Below are 20,584 nucleotides of genomic sequence, written 5' to 3' on the forward strand. Positions count from 1 at the left end.
TCTTGTCCACATGGGAAACTGAGGCCCAGAGAGGGGTGTGGCACTGTCTGGGGTCGCCCAGTAAGGGCCCTTCCTCTGGTCCATTCTGACCCATCTTCTGTTCCAGGCCAATTTGTGGGTTGCCAGGGCAGGGAAAGCGAGGACCCTCATATCCTGGAGTAAAGGAGTTGCAAGTTAGGAAGGGGTTGCACAGGTCAAATGGGGGGCACTGTAGGATGCCAGAGCTGAGGTGGTTTTCAGGGCATCCAGGGAGCAAGTTCTGCAAGTCCCAGAGTTGGGGTCTTCACCTTCTAGGCGATTCTAGAATTTTTCTAGGTGAGTTCTAGAACAGCACAGTCCAAGAAATACAGTGTGAGCTACATAATTTAACATTTTTCCGGTATCCACACTTACAAATGGGAACCTACAGAGGAAATTAATTTTAGCAACCTATGCTATTTAACCCAAGATATCCAAAATAGTGTCATTTTGACACAATATCAACATGAAAAAGTTACTGAGACGTTTTACATTCTTTTTTTTTTTTTTTGTCCTAAGTCTGTGAAATTCAGCATGTGTTTTACACTCAAATCTCGATTCCAACTGACGGCATTTCAGGTGCTCAGTGTCACGTGTGGCCCAGTTGGGCAGCTTAGCTCTAGAACATCTGAGTTCTAGAGTATTCTGAGGTAGGTCTCAAGTCTCCCAAAGCGGGTTATAAGAATGCAAGGAGTGGGTTCTAGAAGGTGTCAGCTTGGGGCTTTTGAATACAGAAAGACAGGGTCTCCCCTGCATTACAGCTGACACTGGAGCCAGGACATTTCTGTAGGGGGCCGTCCTGGGCACTGTGGGGTGTTAAGCAGCACACCTGGTCCCCACCCACTTGATGTCAGGAACACCCCCCAAATGTGACAACCAAAAATATCTCTAGATATCATCCAGCATCCTTAGGGAGCAGAATCACTCCCGTGAGAACCAGTGTATTAAGGGAAGCCTTACAATTTTTTGAAGTTAGGTTACTTGCCACCCAAGAAATGGTTCTAGAATCCCACAAGTGGGGCCTTGATCTAGAATTCCTCAAGTCTATTCTTTACCATCCAGGAGCAGGATCAAGAATTTCCTGAGTTGGGTTTCTGAGTGTCCAGAAGCAAGGCCCCAAATTTTTTTACATTGGGTGTTTGCTTACCCAAGGACAAGCTCCTGAATTCTGTGAGTTGGGTTCTAAAATACCCTGGGGTGGGTTCTAGCATTCTTCGAGGCGAGTTTTTACAGTCTGGAAACAGCTCTCAAATCTCCCAAGCAGGGTTCTCAAGAATGTGAGGCTAGATTCTAAATCCTCCAAATTTATCATCAATTATCTAATCTAGTATTGGTTTTACTGATATTCAAGAAACCCTTAAGTGTATTCTGGACCATTGATGGCAGGTTCCAGAATTCCTTATGCTAGGTTTTTCCATGCCCAATGACAGGCTTTTGAATTGTTTTGAGCTGGGTTCTAGAACATCCGGGGGTGGGGGGAGGCATGTTCTAGAAATCTCGGAGTCAAGGACCCAGAAAGTTCAGGTCAGAGTCCAGTAAGCCTGTCCTCAGACAACAGTGACTGAGAAGAATATTCCAGAAAAGATGCCTACAGAGGGGGAAAGAAGTACATTTTAGTTTCTCTGGGGCTCTGTCCACACTGGCTGCCGTTTTGGGGGCAACTGGCTGGATGAAGGTCCCCATGTGGAGTGAGGTGTTTGGGAGCAGCTGGTGGGGGTACATGGCTGTGAGAACCTGGGACCAGATAGTCCCAGGAATGAGTCAAAACTTTATTTAATCCCTATTTAATTTGTTTATTGGATGTGGGACATGGAACCCAGGCTGTGTTTGCAGAGGCTGTTGTGAGGCCGTGGGTGCTTAGTATATCCTCAGTCGAAGGCAGCGGCTACAATAGGTGATGGTGACATCTGGCGGGAGGCAGGGTTTGCCTGCCTGTGTGTTTGGGGTACTGGGGGTGCTTACAGGAGAACTGCAGATGTATTGAGAGTTTACACAGTTAAACCTTCAGTATATGTCAGGAAGTATTAGTACTGTTTCATTTTACCATAAGCCCACTGAGGTAGGGATTATCATTAATTGCGTTTAACAGATGGGCAAATTGAGGCCCAGAGAGGCAAAGCCACTAGTTCAAGGTTGCACACCTAAGAGGCAGAGTCAGGATTCAGACCCTGGTCTGGTAGTTCACAGGGGCTCACAATAGTCCCCTGAGAAGGGGCTGTTTGGGGTGTGTCAGGGACTTCCCCAGAATGTCCCTGGAGGTCGGTCCCCTTTGGGCCCAGAGGACTTTGGCACTGGTGTGCCAGGTTCAGCTGGATCAAGAAGCAGCTTTGGAGGCTGCAGCCTGGCTGGGGGGATAGGCGAGCCTCAGACCCTCAAGGGCGGGGGAAGGGGGAACCAGGGAGGTAGAGGCGCAGCGGAGGCCAGCTGGTCCCTTTCTGTCTCTCTGTCTCTGGGTCTCTCTGTCTCTTTCTCTCTCTCCTAGTCCTTCTCTGCTTTGCCTACCCCTAGTCTCGGCCCTGCCTTTGCCAGTTTCCTCCCCACCTCCCACCCCAGGCCAACCTGTGGGCTGCCCGGAGGCAGCAGTGGCAGCAGCTGAATGGGCCCCTTGTTCCCGACCACACCCGCCCCTTGGGGTCACCCCAGGACAAGCCCTAGCAGCCTGCTGCCTTAAAGGGCCAGCATCCAGAGGGAAGGGGGAGGAGAGAGACTGCCTTCGCTCCCAAGCCACACACCCCCCAAAGATGGAACTGATATGCATGGTGGGGCAGGAGGACACCATACTCAGACACCCCCAAATCCACGTGGTCAGAGGGGTGGACCCAGAGGCCTGCCTGCCTGGGGGAGGAGACAGTGCATGCCTGGTAGGGCTTGGGTTTGACCTTGGACATATCCCTTCTTTCTATGCCTTGCTTTCCCCATCTGTGTCTGGGGCTCTTTGTGCTCACCCCCAAGGGTTTTGGGGAAGATGGAATAGTACCTGGGCCAAGATTCAGTATAGTCAGCACTCTTCCTGTGCCTATTGTGCGATTATACAGCACCTGCCACCCGGGCATCTCATGAGTGGGCATTCACCCACCATGTGGACAGGGCAATTCTCTGTCTTTCTCCATGCCTCAGTTTCTTCAAATGTAGAATGAGTTCTACTGGTAAGTGTTAAGCCAGTTAATAGAATTAACAGGGGTTTGGAACAGGGCCCACCACCAAGTTTAAGGCTGCATTTATTGAGCACCGACTACACACCAGGCCTTGCAGAGAAAGGTCCTATTTTGCAATTCCATCTCGGAGGGAGGAACTGAGAGATTAAGGCTTGAGCTGAGGCTACACAGCCCAGATTTCACCCCAGTCTGCCACCTTCGCCCTCTGCTCCAGGCTGTACAGCTCCAGACTGCTTGCTTGCCTTCTCTGGGCCTCAGTTTCACCTTCAGAGCAATGGGAACAACCCTTGTTCACTTGTGCAGTAGAAGCCTTTCACTCCCCCCACCCCCACACTCAGAGGCTGCTGTGTCTGGGAGTTGGGGTGTACCCTGGGCTGGAGCTGCACCTAGTGGCCACTCTGGGCTGCCTCAGCGCTCCTGTGCCCCAGGCTGGCCCCATAGACAGCCTGGGACAGGTTGCTGCTGGATGGACAAGCCTGTTCCCTGCTTTCTTATGTAATCAGGTTATGCAAGGGCAGCTGGCCTGCTTACATAAGGGGAGGCGGGCCAGAGCCCAGCTGGGGAGGGGGAGGCTCTTAAAGGAGCCCATGTCCCCTAAGTCTCCCCTTCAGGGCCCTGCAGGAACCCATGGAGGGGCACCTTATGAACCCTGGTCAATTCTGCACTTATGGATACAATAACTGCCATCATTATTGTCATTGTCACTGATGTTGTTTATTGTCACCCTATTCTTTCCCAATGACAGTGGGTCAGTTGGGCAAGGCACAAAGCCCTGGCTTGGCCCATTGTGCTTCAGATACTCGGTTAGTCACGTCTCTCCCTGAGCCTCAGTTTTCCCATCTGGGCAATGGGGATGTCAGTGAAGGAAAGCAGTGGGGTATAATGGGGGTCTTGCCCCTGCCACCTGCTCACCATGTGACCTTAGGCAAGTGGTGTCCCTCTCTGGGCCTCAGTTTCCCCATCTATAAAATCTGCCTCCCTCAAGGGGCTGCTGAGGGAGACATGAGTGAAACCACAAAAAGGGTTAGAACAGCATTGCGCACACATGCTCAGCACTCAGCCAAAAGAACTACTTTGTTGTCAGTAAATATTTATTAAGCACTTACTGTGTGCCAAGCACTTGTCTAGGTCCTGGGGACACCACAGTGAACAAGACAGACAAAACCCAATCTTCGTGGGGCTCACAGTCTGTTGGGGGAAACGGACAAAGAGCAAGAAATTAACATCAGTTCATGATAAGGGCTATCGAGAAAAATTAAAAAAAAGGGAATACAGAGTGATGGACTATTTGGGGGAGGTCTATCTGAGGACTTGACATGTGAGCTGAGACCTGAGGGGTGAGGAGGAACCAGTTGTGTGAAGAACTAGGGGAAGGGCATTCTAGGCAGAGGGCACAGCCCGTGCAAAGGCCCTGGGGCAGGGCCAGGCTTGGCGTGTTAGAGGAACAGCGAGGAGGCCTGTGTGGCTGGAGCAGAGTGAGCGAGGGGTAAAGAGGGAGGAGGTGAGGGCAGGGAGGGGATGGAGCCTGGCAGGACTTGGGCTTTTACTCAGAGGGAGGTGGGAGTCCTGGAGGGCTATGGGCAGAGGAGGGATGGTACCTGACTTGGGCTCAGGAGCCTTGTGGCAATGGTGGAGAGGACAGACTGGGGGGCCAGGGTGGGAGTTGAGAGATCCAAGCTGAGGCCCCTGCACTGGTTCAGGTGAGCGATAATGGGAGCCCACCAGGCAGAGGCAGATTCCAGAAGTGTGAGAATTCGGTGGCGATTGTCAGCCTGGACAGTGCAGGTTGGTCACCAAGATCACATCGCTCCTTCTGAGGCTGGCAGTGGCCTTCTTGTGCCCTACCTGTAGCAGCACCTGCCTGGGAATATGCAAGGAAGGGAGGGGCAAGGTGAGGGCATGGCGCCTCAGACACACCCAGGGACACTCCTGAAATCAGGATGTTGTTAGCGGGCAAGCTGGGATGTGGCTCTAGTGCCCTGGCGGCCCGCAGGGCTCTGGGTGGGCCGGGCGGGTAACTGCCGGCTGCCCAGCCCCACTTTGGGTGTTCCACCTGCACAGTCAGTATTATTCCAGGTTTTATTCCCAGTCTCACCAGGTAAGCTTGGGCCAGCACCTGTGTGCCCACCCAGCCCCTGCTATAGCCAGACACATTTAGCGAGGTAGCAGGTGATGCAGCTGTCTCAGCATGGGTTCGAATCCTGACTGCGGGCACTCAGACCAGTTGCCTAACCTTCTGGGGCCTCATCTGCACCTCTCTCTAAGTCTATTTGTAGCTCCTGGGATTGTATCAAACTCCTGGCATATAAGCACTCAAAAAAATGCAAGTTGTAATTTCCCCCCCATACATTATTCTCTTTCCCCACAAGCCCATTATGTGCCTGGCAAACTCCTACTCATACATCAATGTGCCAGCTCAAATGTCCCCTCCTCCAGGAAGCCCTCCTGGCCCCCCAGGCCACTTTCCTGTTACTTCCTTGGGCTTCTTTTACCACAGGTCCTTCCCTCTGATATCCAGGACCTGGAGCAGTTGGTGGGGGGAACGAGCTTCTCGAAATAGATTTCTCCTGATCCTCAAAGGACCAAGGGGACCTAGATGGGCAGTGCTTGGGTGACATTTCACACCCTGCCCTGGGCCTATTGTCAGAAAACCCTTGTGTCACCATTGGTTGGAGTCTATATCCCCCTAAACATGTTCTTTCCCTCTGAATATCCCCCAGTTATCCCAGCATTCCTCAGATTCTTTTGTCTGACAAGCATTTATTTTGCACTTGTGTATGCCATCCCTATCAGGAGAATCCCAATTATTCATTCATTAAGCATGTATTGGATGCCTACTGTATGCCAGGCTCTGCTGGAATAATCACACTCACTTGTCTGCAAGCATCTATTGAGTGCCAACTATGTGCAAGAATTTATTAAGCACCAACTATATGCCAGGCTCCAGGAAGAGAGGCCACAGGAAGAAGGGGGTTGAGAAGGGACAAGAAACATCTCCTGTAACCACTCCCTTCAGGCTTGGGCCCTCTAGTTTCCAATCTCCTCCTGCGTTGGAAGTAGTGGGTTAAAAATGTGGGCGCTGGAACCACAGCAGCTGGGCTCCAATCCACTTATCCACGTACTGCCCATGAGACGTGGGGCAAGCCTCTTCTATCCCTGACCCTCAACTTCCCCCTCTCTAAAATGGAGCACCCAGCAATCTGACGTGTGTGCAGTTCAACGCCTATTTTCTGCAGAAAGGGAAACTGAGGCACGGAACGGGGCCACAACATATCTGTTAGTCTGACCTCCTCAAGCAAAACTGGATGGGACTCGTTCTACTGACCCCCACTCCAAGGTCAGGGTGCTCCCCACTGAGGCCCAGAGAGGGACAGGGTTTGCCTGAAGCCACACAGTCCGGGGCTGACTCTGCCCTGTTTCTTGAATGCTCTCCTTGGTGCCTGCCTCCCGCGGCCAGGCTGCCAGCCTCCAGCCTCCCGATTCCCCTGGGGCTGCTGGGTCAGTGATGCGGCCCCAGAAGCACCAGAAGGACTGGGAAGCGGGGAAGGGCCCCCCCCCCATCCTTGGCAGATGATGTGCTGTGGTGCGTCCTCCCAGCTCTGTCCACCATGTGGCCACAAATGGCTTCCAGGGCTGGCCCGTCCCCCTCCTGTGGGCCTGCACATGTGTGTTGAGTCCATGGGCACATGTGGCTCCGGGAGTCCCTCCATCCTCTCCACCCCCACCCCCCCTTGCCCCATCTCCCCACAGCAGCCGCTGAACCAGGCAGGCCTGCCAGGGAGGCGGGAGGAGGCCTTGACTTGGCTGCTGGAGAAGCCAAGAATTTGCTCCAAATGTAAACAGCGAGTTATTTTAAGTTGCCCCCCCCCTTCCCGGGGGGTGTTGACACATTTGACATTGGAGGGGACCAGGAGAGGGGGGCGAGGGTGCGTGTGTGGGTATTTTTAACCTTGTTTTTCACATCCTTGGTGCCACCCGGAGTTTGGTTTGTGCCAATGGCAATGATGGGGGGCCACGGTGGCGCAGAGACCTGTGCAGAGGTGCCGGGAGCTCCAGGCTGGCAGCGGGCATGCGCCACCAGGCTGCCTGGCATGGCCACCGCCCTGTTGGCACATGTGTGTTTAACCCCCTGGAGGCTGCAGAGGAAGCCGGAGGAGGGGGAGGCAGGACAGAGTCCGGTGGTGTGCAGGGAGGTCCCCCCATTCACCCCACCCAGGAGGGGAGGGTCCGGCACTCCAATCCTGTGCCAGCCCGCTCCTTCTGCATGCACAAAATGGCCGCTGAGGCCAGGAGAAGCATCTGGAACCTGGGAGAGGGAGAGTTGAGAAAATGGCCGCCAGAGCGATGATGTCATAAGGTGGTGTGGTGGCCAAAAGCATCCCGGGATGGGATGAGTCCCTGCTTGCAGGCCTCAAAGTGAGCCCTGTGGCCTACCGGGGCCTCCCCACCGGATTCTCAGGCTGGACACCCCAAAACAATCCTTGCAAAGCTCCCTTTGGAGCCCTCCCCCACCTTCCAAGTCTAGCCCAAGGCCGCCAGCTGGCACAACACAGGCCCAGCACTTGGGGACTCTGGGGTGGTGGACAGCCATTACCCTGACCCACTGGCCCGAGGTGTCCACGAGCGCCTGGCGGGGCCCAGAGCCAGGCCATGGAGAAGGCGGGGGCGAGAGCGGCTGAGTGGGAAGAAAAAAGAAACTTCTTTGAAAGTGATTCTGAAGCAGGTTGGCTCTGGCCCAGGCGGCCAGCAGCGGGGGGAGAGGGAGATGGAAAGTGTGGTCCAGACTTGAGGAACGCAGTGGGTCAGGAAGGACAAGGCAGGGGAGGCCCTGGCGGAGGTCAGTGTCTAGGAGGTGACCGTGGCCATGCCCTTTTGCCTCTTGGGTCCCCCACTTCTTGTCCAGATTTCCCAGACCACTCCCTAGGGGCCGATTGGTACTATGAGCGTCTAGAATCTGGCTTCTTTCCTTTGATTTGTCCAAACAGCCCCTGGAAAAGGGCTGGGCCAGGGTTTGCGATCCTGTGTGCTAAAATGTTCAGGCTCAGAGAGGGAAAGGACTTTTGCTGGGGTCACACAGCATTGGCATTACTGATAGCCGTTTTTCACTGTTGTTGGTCTTGGGGACAGGAAGGGGTATCTCCAGGGAATTCCTTGAAGACCAGGGAAATTTTGGTTCTGGTCCTTCTGCCACACTACCAGGGAAGTCAAGTTCAGTTTAGCCCAAGGCCTTCAGGCAGTGGCTCAACTCCTGGCCCTCCTCAGGATGGTTGGGAGAAAGCCCATGACTGTGAACCTCACAGGGCAGGTCTTTGTCTGTTTTGTTCATTGTTGTGTCCCTGGAGCCTAGGACAGGGCCTGGTATACGATACACACTCAATACATATGTCAAGTGAAAGAATCACCGTTTCCCCTTATACTTGGGTTTGCGCAGTATGAGGTGGAGGTGGAGGCCAGGGACACAAAGCAGGTTGTAGCATAACTGCATACACATGGAACCTGTTGTCACACTTGGGAGGGTCACGAGGAGGTAAGTTCCCAAACTTCCCCAACATCAAGCCCAGATTCAGTGCCTGGTCCTGAGGACACATAAACCACATTTGAGCAGAGACCTGAATAAGTGAGGGAGTGAGCCAGGTAGGCATTTGCAGGAAAGGCATTCCAGGTAGCAGGAACAGCATGTACAAAGGCCCTGGGGCAGGATCATGCCTAGTATGTTCAAGGAGACCCGAGTGGCTGGAGCAGAGTAAGCGGAGGCGGAGGAAAAGGAGGTGAGGGCAGGGAAGGGACGGGGGCAGGTCATGCAGGGCCTTGTGGGCCATGGGGAGGGGTTTGGACTTTTGTATATTTATAGACCCAGACTCAGTCCAGTGTGATGGAGGCTAGGACAAAGGTTTGGACAGAGAGCCAGGGGAGGGTGTTCCAGAAAAGAAGGTGTTAAAGCTGACCTGGGAAAGGTGGCTAGAGTTTGCCTGAGAGGGGGAGGGTCAGGGAAGGTGCCTGGCAGGAGTTGGTAGGGAATGAAGGCCGGGGTCGTGTGTTTGGCACAGCTTTCCAGGATAAAGAAGTCAAAACTTAGCTGCTAATATTTAAAAATGGCTGGTGACACGTGGAAGCTGGGGATTCCAGGGCCTGGCTTTGGTTCTCTCTCTAGCTGGCTGGTGTTGGGAGGCGGACGTGGCACCCGGCAAAGCCAGCTACATTTGGAAGGCCGCTAAGGTTGGAAATTAAACCAGGAGAGCTCACAGTGGCAGCCGATGCTGGCCCAGCAGACAAGCCACTGGGCCCTAGTGGGAATGCTAGGCTCTCCTATATCCTGCCAGGTTTTAAATAAGTGTAATTATGGTTTCAGCAAGTCCTGTCCTTTCTGCATCCCAAAGATTAATTAAATATGACCTGTCTGTCCATCCCTAGGCCACCACCCTGGGCCAGGCTGTTATGCCTGCCGGGACGCCTGCCCACACCTCCCACACCTCCACTCTGCCCTCCCAGCACCCAAGGTCCACAGTTCACTCAGCAGCCAGAGACTGTGTGTGTGTGTGTATGTAGGTAAAATATATATGACAAAAATTCACCCCCTTAACCACTTTTAAGCGCACAGTTCAGTGGCATTAAGTACACTCACATTGTGCAGCCGTCCCCACCATCATCTCTAGACCTTCCCATCTTCCCAAACTGAAACTCTGTCCCCATTAAACACTCACTCCCCTCCCCTCCCCCATCCCCTGGCCCCCACTGTCTACTCTCTGTCTCTATGAATCTGACTCCTCTGGGGACCTCCTGTGAGTGGGATCATATAGTGTTTATCCTTTTGTGACTGGCTTATGTCACTGAACATAATCTCCTCAAGGTTCATTCATATGGCAACAGGTGTCAGAGTGTCCTTACTTTTTAAGGCTGAACAATATTCCATTGTTTGGATGGACCACTGTGTTTATCCATTCACCCGTCGATGAGCATGTCCATCCGTCGATGGGCCCCTGGGTTGTTTCCACTTCGGGCTGTTGTGAGTGCTGCTGTCAACATGGGGGTGCAAATATCTGTTTGAGTCCCTGCTCTCAATTCTTTCGGGTACGTATGTAGGAGCAGGATAGCTGGGTCATAGGGAAATTCTATGTTTAACTGTTTGAGCAACCTCCAAGCCGATTTCTACAGTGGCTGCACCATTTTACATTCCCACCAATGGTGCACGAGGATTCTAATTTCTCCACATCCTCGTAGCCGGGCATTTTTAAATATAACGTCAGTCGAGTCATCACTCCTTATCGTGCTTGAGAATAACACCCAAGCTTTTCACGGTGGCCCACATTGCCCTGAGTAGTCCAGCTTGTCTCCCTTTCAGTTCTCTTTGTTCACCATGTTTGAGCCACGTGGTCTGCCTCCATTCCTCAAACATCCCATGTTTATTCCCGCCCCAGAACCTTTGCACTTGCTGTGCCATCTGCCCCAGCTCTCCCAATGGCTGGCTCCTTTCCCTTCTTAGGTCCTCAATGCTGTTACCACCTCAGAGAGGTTCTGCTTCACTTCTCTGTCAAAATCACCCCCAAAGCCACTCTCTGTCCCCTCACCCAGTTTTATTGCCTTAGTGAAACTTAGAACCATGTGAAATGATCTCAGCCTTCTTCTGTTTGCTCGTTTCCTGTCTGTCTCTCCTCCCTTGGCTTTCTGCCATTTCTCCGATGCCTGGCAAGTAGTAGGTGATCAGTAAACATCTGTGACATGAGTGCCGGGTGATGCATTGATCTTCCAGTTATGAACACTAGAGGTTTTAGCCACCGGAATAGAGGGAGTTGTTGGGTGCAAAGGGAGTGGGTGCTCCGGGGCGGGAAGGGCGGCACCGGCCATGGCGGCGCCTTTGTCATGAGCTGGGACAGACCAAATTTGGGCTCATGGCCACGGATAGGAAAGAACAGTTTGTACACTCTGTCAACGGGATCCAGGTTACATTTCTGTTGTTGCTATGATCATGTGTTTGTTTGAGCAAAAGGCTGTAGGGGGTGATGACGTTCCAGCTGCACATGAACACCCGCGGACCTAGGAAGTCGAGAGAACTGGTCCCCAGCCCAACGAGGGTGTCACTTGAAATACAGCTGCTGTCAAGGGCCAGAGTCTCACTCATACTAGCATGAGTGTGGTTAGCTATGCTTCATGCATAGTTCTAAAGAGCCTTGTGTGTCTCTCTGAGAAGATCTTTGAGGAAGGCCCTGGAATAAGGGGACCGTGCCAGCCGTGTAGATTCTGAGGGAATAGAGCGCCACGCAGCGGGCACAGCCTATACAAAGGCCCTGGGGCAGCCCTGTGCCTAGCATGTTGGAGGAACAGCGAGGAGGCTGGAGCAGTGAGCGAGGAGGAGAGGGAGGAGGTGAAATCAGGTTGTGAAGGGCCTTGTGGGCCAAAGGGAGGACTTGGGCTTTTACCCTGAGGGAGGTGGGAGCCCTGGAGGCTGTGAGCAGAGAAGGGGCAAAGTTCATTTAACTTCTGAGTTTGGCAAAATGCTGTCACCAAAACAGTATTTATCCCCTTATCTGTGATTTGCTCTTTCCCGCCCTGAGCTCAAAAAACCTCACACCTGTAAAGTCAGGCAACAATTGAGAATTTCCACTTTACAGATGGGGAAAACCAAGGCTTGGAGGGGAGAGAGACAAGAGTAGTCCAAGGTCATACACCAGGTTGTGCCAGGGCTGGGAAAACGCAGGTTTTGGGGCATGGCTGTAGCTTCCAGAAGATGCCTCAAGTTCAGAGGAGTTTGGGACCCGCCACGAGTTTGGGACCCGCCACCTCTTCTTCAAGACCCCAGCACATTTTAAAGGCTCTCAAAGCCCCACACTTGCCCTGAGAACTCCAAAGCGATGCCTCTGATCACGGACCCCCATGCTCTGAGAAAGTGTATTCATATCTCGAGGCACACCGGGAGGACATCCCCAGCTTGGCCGCTGACAGCATAAACTCTCATTCACTGGCTTCCACAGTTCTGCTTAGGTTTTACAGTGTGTCCATCCACGTTTTCCTTGTATGATTGAGAAGGTATACTGAGCATCACCAAGGGCCAAATTGAATACCTGGTCTGAGTTGGACGGCAGAAAATAGATTTGGGCCAAAGGGGCAGGGTTGATGAGGTCAGGAAAAAACGCACACAAGCAAACCTTTTAAAGCTGGTGATCTATATTATGTAAAATTCAATAAGATATTCATTTATATGTTTTCAAAGAGGACAAATAAAACCAGGTCAGTATATCCATTTTCTTTGCTGTGTGGCCTTGGGTAACTTATTTATCCTCTCTGGGTCACCTGGGGTTGTGAGCCTCAGTCAAGGACTGCTGCAGGGAGTTGGGTGAGAGGATATCAAATGCATCAGTTTCCCCATCTAGGAAATGGGTTTGATAATCAAATGTCTGTCCTGGGGGAGTTTCGAAGATTAAATGAGTCAATGGAAGTGAAACTTGCAGCCCCATATAGTCAAAAGAATGACTCACTAAGTGTTAACCATAGGATGTACTGTCCCAAATGGGAGAGACCTCGTCAACCCTCCCAAGAGTCCAGCCGCAACCCTCACTCACCAGGCACTGCTACTCACATCTCCAGGTTTGTGTGGCCTCGCCTGCACTTGGCATGGCCTGAAATTCTCCTCCTGATTTATTTGATTACTTATTCATTACCTGTTGCTCCCCTCATTAGGACGTCAGTGCCACAAGGGCAGGGATTTTTGTCTATCTTGGTCACCATTGTGTCCCCCAAGCCTTTGGCACCCAGTAGGATCTAAGTGATCAAAGGAAGTAAATGGCAGTGCAGTTCAGCTCCAGTTAATGGGTGAGGAAACGGAGCCTCAGAGGTGTCAAAGACCTTGCCCAGGAACACACAGTGAAGGGCCACATAGACAATATTTTAGACCTGGCAGGTCACATACGGTTTCTGTCATGTATTCTTTTCTCTTTTTACAACACTTTAAAAATGTACAAGACCCCTTGTTTTTTTATTATTGCCTCTCCCTAAATAACCTTTTTAGACATTTTCCCCCTAATCACTCCACCTGCATGAAATTTTAATTTCACAAGTATATCATATTTATATCTACATATCTATATTTTATACATAAAAAGAGGAAAACTCTAGCTCCTCCATGCCTCCTGCCCCAAGAACCAGTTTTCAAGAATGGATAGATCTAGACCAGGGTCTCTCCCCCTTGGCACTGCTGCTAGGAGCAGGGTCATTCTCTGGTGGGAGGGCCGTCCTTGGCACTGTGGGATGTTGAGCTTCATCCCTGGTCCCCCACCCCATCGATGCCAAGAGCACCTCCAGTGTGACAAACACAGATGACCGCAGACATCGTCCTTGGGGGCAGAATGGCACCAGTTAAGAACCCCTACGCTAGGCAGACGACTTCTAATTTACATCAACTTTGAGAAATAGACTGTCTGAGCTGGGCCTCGGTTTTCTAACCTCATCAATTGGGCGGATTTAATCAAATGGTTCCATGAAGCTCTTAACACAGTAAGCTCAGCAACTGAAAGCTGCCCCCTTGGGGGCTGGGACGTCTTGGGGCACTGGCCTTGAGGCATTAGCTGGCCTTTAGACATTACCTACCTGTGGGTACATCTGTTCAGACTGAAGGAAGGTCTGTTTTAGGGCTGGATGTATAAGTACAATGGAGGAGGAAGAGGAATTATCTGTGTTCTCTCTTTCTTTTCCTGATTTTTCACGGAACACCCAGAGCTGCTTGGCCCAGTAGAACTTTCCGTGTTGATGGCGATGTTTGGCACCGTCCAGTTTGGTCTCCACCAGCCACGTGTGTCTCTTGAGTACTGAAAGGTGACCAGTCCCACTGAAGTTCTGACCATTTAATTTAATTTCAATTTAGCTCATTTCAATGCAAAGTCACATGTGGCTAGTGGAGCCATACTAGACAGCTCTAGAAGCTGGGGAGTTTTCAGGAGCCACATGATAGGCAAGTGATCAGCAGGTGGATGAGAAATATTTTGAGGTTTCAGAGATGATTAAAAATAAGATGGCGTAATAAAAAGGAAGGACATCCTGACACCTGCTATAACATGGATTGAACTGAGGACATGATGCTCAGTGAAATAAGCCAGACACAGAAGGACAGGCATTGTGTGATTGCACTCACAGGAGATCCCCAGAGGAGTCAAATCGATAGAGACAGAGAGTAGATGGTGGGGGCCAGGGGCTGGGGGATGAGAGGGGAGGGAGTGTTTAATGGGGACAGAGTGTCAGTTTGGGGAGATGGAAAGTTTGGGAGATGGATGGTGGGGATGGCTGCACAACAGTGTGAAATGTGCTTAATGCCACCGAGCTGTGCACTTAAAAATGGTTCTGATGGTAAATTTTATGTTATGTATTCAACCACAATATAAAAATTAAATTTAAAAAATTTCAATGCAATGGCATATAAGTACAGCATCATATTATTTAGAAACTACACTTATTTAAATAAAGAAACAGACTTCCCTGAACTGTGGAAAAGGTTAAGAACTTCTCCAACACAACAAGGGATCTATAGAAACCCACAACTAACATCATAGTGGTGAGAGATGAATGACTTCCCCTAAGATCAGAAGCGAGACAAGGACACATGCTCTCCCCACTTTTACTTAACATGGCATTGGATGTCCCAACCAACGCAATAAGGCAAGAAAAGGAAATCAGAGGCGTACAGACTGGAAAGGAAGAAATAAAATTGTTCCTATTTGCAAATGACATGATGGTCTACATAGAAAATCCCAAGGAATCTAAACAAAAAAGGCTCTTAGAGCTCAAAAATGAGTTCAGCAAGGTTGCTGAATACAAGATTAACATACAAAACCCAATCGCATTTCTGAATGCTAGCTATGAACAATTAGAAACAAAAATTAAGTTAAAAACCCAGTATCATTTATAATCTCTCCCCAATGCTGCTGTGTATTATTGTCAAATTGATGGCAACCCTTTTACACTTACTAGCTGACTTGGCAACCCAACAAACCCTGGAGGGTGGGGTTTATTATCTCCCCCATTTTACAGAGGAAGAAAGTGAAGCTCAGAGAGGTGGGGAGCTGGCCTGAGGTCATCGAGTGAATGAACAGTGAGACAGAGGCTCCCACTGGAGCCAGCCATAGTCTAGCACCATAGCTTTTAATGGATACAGAGTAACTGAGGCACAGACAGCAACAGAAATGGTAATACTAGTAGTAAGGCCCCTCCAGTTGATGAAGCACTTCCTACTTCCTATGGATGGAGAACCACTGTTTGGAGCACTTTATTGCATGCATTGTCACCTTTTCCCTGACAAGCAGCCTCTGAGGGAGGTGTGGTGGTTGTGCCTGTTTCACAGATGAGAGTGAGGCACAGAGAGAGATGAGGCATTGCATCTGAGGCCCACAACTAGGTCTGCCTGGTGCCAAAGCACAAGCACAGAGGTGATGCTCAAGAAACATCTCCCCTTCTTGGGGGAGTGCCCAAGTGCCAACCAGGCACTGCTGCCTGCAGAGTCCATGTGGGCACAGTTCCTGAAGAGGGTCCTGTGCCCAAGGCCCGGAGCCCAACGGATGGCTGCCCGGGCTGGGCACTTCCCAACCGAGTGGCCACCTGTGACCAGCCTTGGGGCCATCCAAGCAGGACTGGCCAGCTCTGAGGGGCCGCTGGCTGCCCAGCCCAGCAGTGGCCACAGGGCTCAGGGCCGAGCCGGGCACACTCCCCTCGGCCGCTGCCCAGCCATGCTCAGCCCAGGCAGCCATGACTGGGGCTGCAAATACAGGTCAAGGAGGGGCTGCTCCTGGATGTGAAACTGAGACACGGCCTTGCACAAGCCCCGCTCCTGTGCTGTTTATGGCACCCTCAATCTTAGCAGCCAGTAGGTGTGCAAAACACAGTGTGTGCAAAGCCACTAGCACAGTGCCAGACAAACAGCAAGGGCTCATGACTGTTTTAGGAAGTATCATTATTATTATTATCCCCATGACAACCCTGAAGGAACTGAGGCCCCCAGAGAGGAAGTGACCTCCCCTTGACCACACCTCCTCTGAGGCTCCCAGACAGATGGGAACTCAGGCATCTGATCCCAGAAGCCAGCCGGCTCACGCACACACAGGGCATTGGAGGTCTGGCTGCCCACACAAACCAAGGAACGAAATACAGCTGACCCTTTAACAGCATGGATTTGAACTGTGTGGGTCCACTTACACGTGGGGTTTTTTTCAGTAAATACTGTAAATGTATTTTCTCTTATGATTTACCAAATAACCTTTTTTCCTCTTGTTTATTGTAAGAATACAGTATATAATTCGTGTAACATACAAAATATATATGAATTGACTATTTACATTATCAATAAGGCTTCCGGTCAAGGCTTCCAGTAAGCTATTAGTTAAGTTTTTGGGGAGTCAAATTATACAAGGATTTTTGACTGCACAGGGGATCGGTGCTGCTAATCCCCGTATTGTTCAAGAGTCACCTGTGACCTTCATAACAGAGCACAAGTGGCTTGGGGTGGGGAACATTTCATTTTCTAACTCGTTTTCCTTGCCTATAAAATAGGTACAATAATAATGCCAGCTTTGTAGCTATCTTAAGGATTTAAGGGAACATACAAAATGGGAACAATAAAGTGCCATATTTGCGATCTTCTTAGAGATCTAAAAAACTTAGTAATTGTCACAATAGGAATAATAATGTGACTGACGTTACCATGTATGCCCTGAACACTTCATATGGATTATGTCCTTACTGCCTCCTGCAGGGTCTGGGCAATGCTCACACCCATTTGAAAGGGGAGAAAACTGGCTCAGAACAGTTAAGTGACTTGCCTGAGGGGGCACACACACACACACACACACACACACACACACACACACACACAGAGTTACTCCCAGCTTTGCGGTGTGGCAGGTGGAGCGCCCTGATTCTTTCTCTGGTATTTGATGGTGATTTCCACCACCTTCCTGTTTGACCTGAGAGACAGATGAGTGAGTCCGGGGATCCCTGTCTGGCTGGGCTCAGCCATGTGCCCCCTGCAGCCCCGGTCCTGAATGGATGTGGGGACTATGGAGCGAGCTGGCGTGATCACCTTCCATCCAGGCCACCGGAGCCGATAAAGCTGAGCTCAGCGTCTGTCTGCTATGCCCGTCTGCCAAGGAGCCTGATTATTTTTAGATAAGATGGAGGGGCAGACGCCGGGGCGGGAGGGAGCCCCCATGCCAGGCAGGTGGGTGGGGGCATTGCAGCTACAGAGGGACGCCCTTCTGTCCCATCTTTGGGGGCCCTGAGTGGCCCCCCAAGACCAAGGGCTGAACCCTTAGGACTTCAAGGCTGAGGGGAGGGAGCCCGAGGGCTCAAGGACTTCTTACTGGTCCTCAGTTTCCCCATGCCAGTAAGATAGGGATGATAGCTCCTACCTACTAGGTTTAAGGCTGGATTAAACGAACTACCCTATTTCACAGATGAGGAAACTGAGGCTCAGAGTGGGAAGAGTTCTAACCCACAGCAGAGCCAGCCCCTGCACATACATTCTTGTACTGTGCGTGAGGCCACATTCCAGCACGTGGGGACCTGCGCTGGGGTTTGCAGGTGCCCTGCCAGACATCCGTGATCTTCTGGGACAGCAGCCAAGGGAGGGGGCCAAGAAGAGACCCTGGATCCTCTCATGTTCAGGGGCCATCCTCTCCTCTTGCGGTGGGGGTCCCTGCAGTGTCACCAACTCCTCCTCCCTTTCTTTGCAGATGCAGAACAGAGTGGCAGTCCCCGGGCAGGGATGGGCTCTGACCAGGAAGACAGCAAGCCCATCACGCTGGGTGAGTCTGGGGAAGGCGAGGGGTGGAGAGCACAGCCCCATTCCCATCTTTTATTTGGGTATCATTTTCTGAGCATCCCCATGTACTCTGTGTGGCTCTGGGTGCATGCTTTACACATACGAGTATGAACGGTTCATTTCTCACAGCGATGCTGTGGGGTAGGTGCTGTGTTGTTCCATTTTGCAGATGAGGAAACTGAGGCTCAGAGAGGTTAAGGGGCCTGCCCAGGGCCACCCAGTGCTTTGAACCCACAACTCTGAGCTCCCAGTGCCTGGGATCCAAGGTACTCATCCCACTAGAGGGGCCCTGGAGGGCCCTGCAGTCCCATGGGACATTTAACAATGAGTAGGATAACTCAGTTCTGTGTTGGGGGATGGAAAGTGGGAGAGTTTGCCAGAGGCAGGGCTGGGAGCAGAGCCCCAAAGGACAGAAAGGATTCGGAAGCTGATTCTGCCCTGATCCCCCCAGGATCCCAACCTCCACAGTCTGTCCTCCCCGAAGTGGCCAGAAGGTGCCACAGGTCCCACCCCTCCTCTACCCACAGCCCTCCAGGGGTCCTGTCTCTTCTGGGTAAAAAGCTCAAGTCCTCCCTGCAGCCCCCAAGGCCCTGAACGAACGACCTGCCCTGTTCCCTCCCTGCCCTTGCCTCTGCCTTCTCTCCCCCTCGCTCACTCCGCTCCAGCCACAAGTACCTCTTTACTGTTCCTCCAGCATGCCAGGCACAGTTCTACCCCAGGACCTTTGCACATGTGCTGTCTGCTCTCCCTCTCCAGATTTCCCAGGTCTCAGCTCAGACGCCCCCCTCTTAGAGAGATCTTCCCTGAGTCCCTGAGCTCAAGCAGCCTAAGCCTCTCTTGATTGATCACCGCCCTCTATTTTATTTTTTCAGAGAAAGTTAGTAATTGCCTATGTATTTGCTTATCTGTCCTAATGGAACATCACCTCTTCAAGGGCAGAGGTTTTTGTCTGTCTTGATCGCTATTGTGCACTCAGTGCCTAGAACAGGACCTGGTACACAGTAGGTGCTCAATAAATATTTGTAGAGAAAGGAGGGAGGAATGAAGCAGAGAGAAAGAGAAACTAGAGAGATGGTGTATCAGGGACGAGTAAGAAGGAGAGATAAAAAGAAAGGAAGGAAGGAACAACCAGTGTGTGAGGGCATCCGGTTGGATGGACCGGCACAGCCATGCCCAGGGAAGCCAGCTGGTTCCAGGAGGTTCACAGCCCCCGCCCCAGACCGCTGCTCACTGGCCGTCTGTGACCCTGAGTCCTCCATGGCCTCCCGAAATCCCCAGGCACCTCCGTCCAAGCCAGATGTTCAAGGCCGGCTGGGGCAGCAGCGCTTGGCCTGGCCCCCTGGGGAGCTCCAGCGTCTGGCGGAGGAAATCACTTCCTCCCTGCTCGCCAGGGAGTCCCCTGGAGATGGAGCTGGGCAAGCGCTGCACAAACAGGAAACCCCGGTGGGGGAGGGCGGAGGGGCGTGCTGACACCAGCTGGGTCAGCAGGAAGCAGCCATGGCCACTTCCCCTGGACACTGGGGGACCACCGCCCTGTCCTCCCCAGGATGTTGTGGCCCTGAGCATGCCAGCATGAGCCTGGGAAGATAGTAAGTGCTCAATAAATGGTGTGCACAAAGCTTGTAACCAGGGAGGCTGGGGTTCCCGGACCATCCAGGGTCTCCGACAGCTTGGGAACTGAGCTCCGTGGTAAGCTCCCTGTGGCCCATGCTGCCCCCTGGGGGCCTGGAGAAGAACTGCTCCCAGCACATACTGCCCCCCATGCTGAGATGCCTGCCTGCCTGTCCTACCTTCTCTCTGACCACTCTCCCTGGTTCCTTCCGCGCCAGCCCTGTTAGCCTCCAGCTCACCAAGTGTGTTCCAACCCCAAGGTCTTTTGCACAGGCCGTTTGCACCACCAGGAACTTTATGGCCCCTGGGGAAGAGGCAAAACATCACATTTAAGATCACCCTATTAAGAATAGCCAATACTGCCAGGTGTTGTTCTTGGCAGTATCCAAATTTTAACTCATGTATTCCTATTATCCACCAGTACCCTGTGGTCTTGGTAAAATGTTACCTCTCAGCGAGGCCTTCTCTGAGTCCTTTGGGTAAGATAGGTCTCCTTCCCTGCAGGCTCCCCAACCCTGCCTGCCTTACCCCTACCTGACACACCTTATGTTGGACTTACTATTTATTTTTAAAAAAATTTATTGGGGAACAGTGTGTTTCTCCAGGGCCCATCAGCTCCAAGTCATTGTCCTTCAATCTAGTTGTGGAGAGCACAGCTCAGCTCCAAGTCCAGTCACCGTTTTCAATCTTAGTTGCAGGGTTGCAGGAGGCTGCCATGCGGGAACTGAACTGTGAGAGCTCTCTCTCCAACCAGCCGAGCCATCTGGTTGCCCCTTTGGAAGCTTAGCGGCAGCTCACTGTCTTCAATCTAGTTGTGGAAGGCGCAGCTCACTGACCCATGAGGGAATTGAACTGGCAACCCCATTGTTCAGAGCCTGTGCTCCAACCAACTGAGCCATCCGGCTGCCCCAGACTTAATGATATATTTTTTTTAATTTTGTATTATAGGGGGCAGCTGGTTAGCTCCGTTGGTTAGAGCAAGATGCTCATGACACCAGGGTTGCCG

At 51.8% G+C, this 20,584-nt stretch overlaps 1 protein-coding gene across 4 annotated transcripts in view; it reads left to right on the forward strand.

Moving 5' to 3' along the window:
• Nucleotides 1-20,584, forward strand: part of NFIC (nuclear factor I C) — a 61,203-nt gene that overhangs the window by 16,508 nt on the left and 24,111 nt on the right. For all 4 annotated transcript variants that reach the window (XM_074337567.2, XM_074337564.2, XM_074337569.2 and 1 more), the window contains exon 3: nucleotides 17,879-17,950. In XM_074337567.2, coding sequence (XP_074193668.1) covers nucleotides 17,879-17,950 — 72 coding nt within the window. The remainder of the gene's footprint in view (nucleotides 1-17,878; nucleotides 17,951-20,584) is intronic.

Source organism: Rhinolophus sinicus, chromosome 15 (assembly GCF_057876585.1).
Source record: "Rhinolophus sinicus isolate RSI-liver-muscle chromosome 15, RSI-T2T, whole genome shotgun sequence".
Taxonomy (NCBI): Eukaryota; Metazoa; Chordata; class Mammalia; order Chiroptera; family Rhinolophidae; genus Rhinolophus; species Rhinolophus sinicus.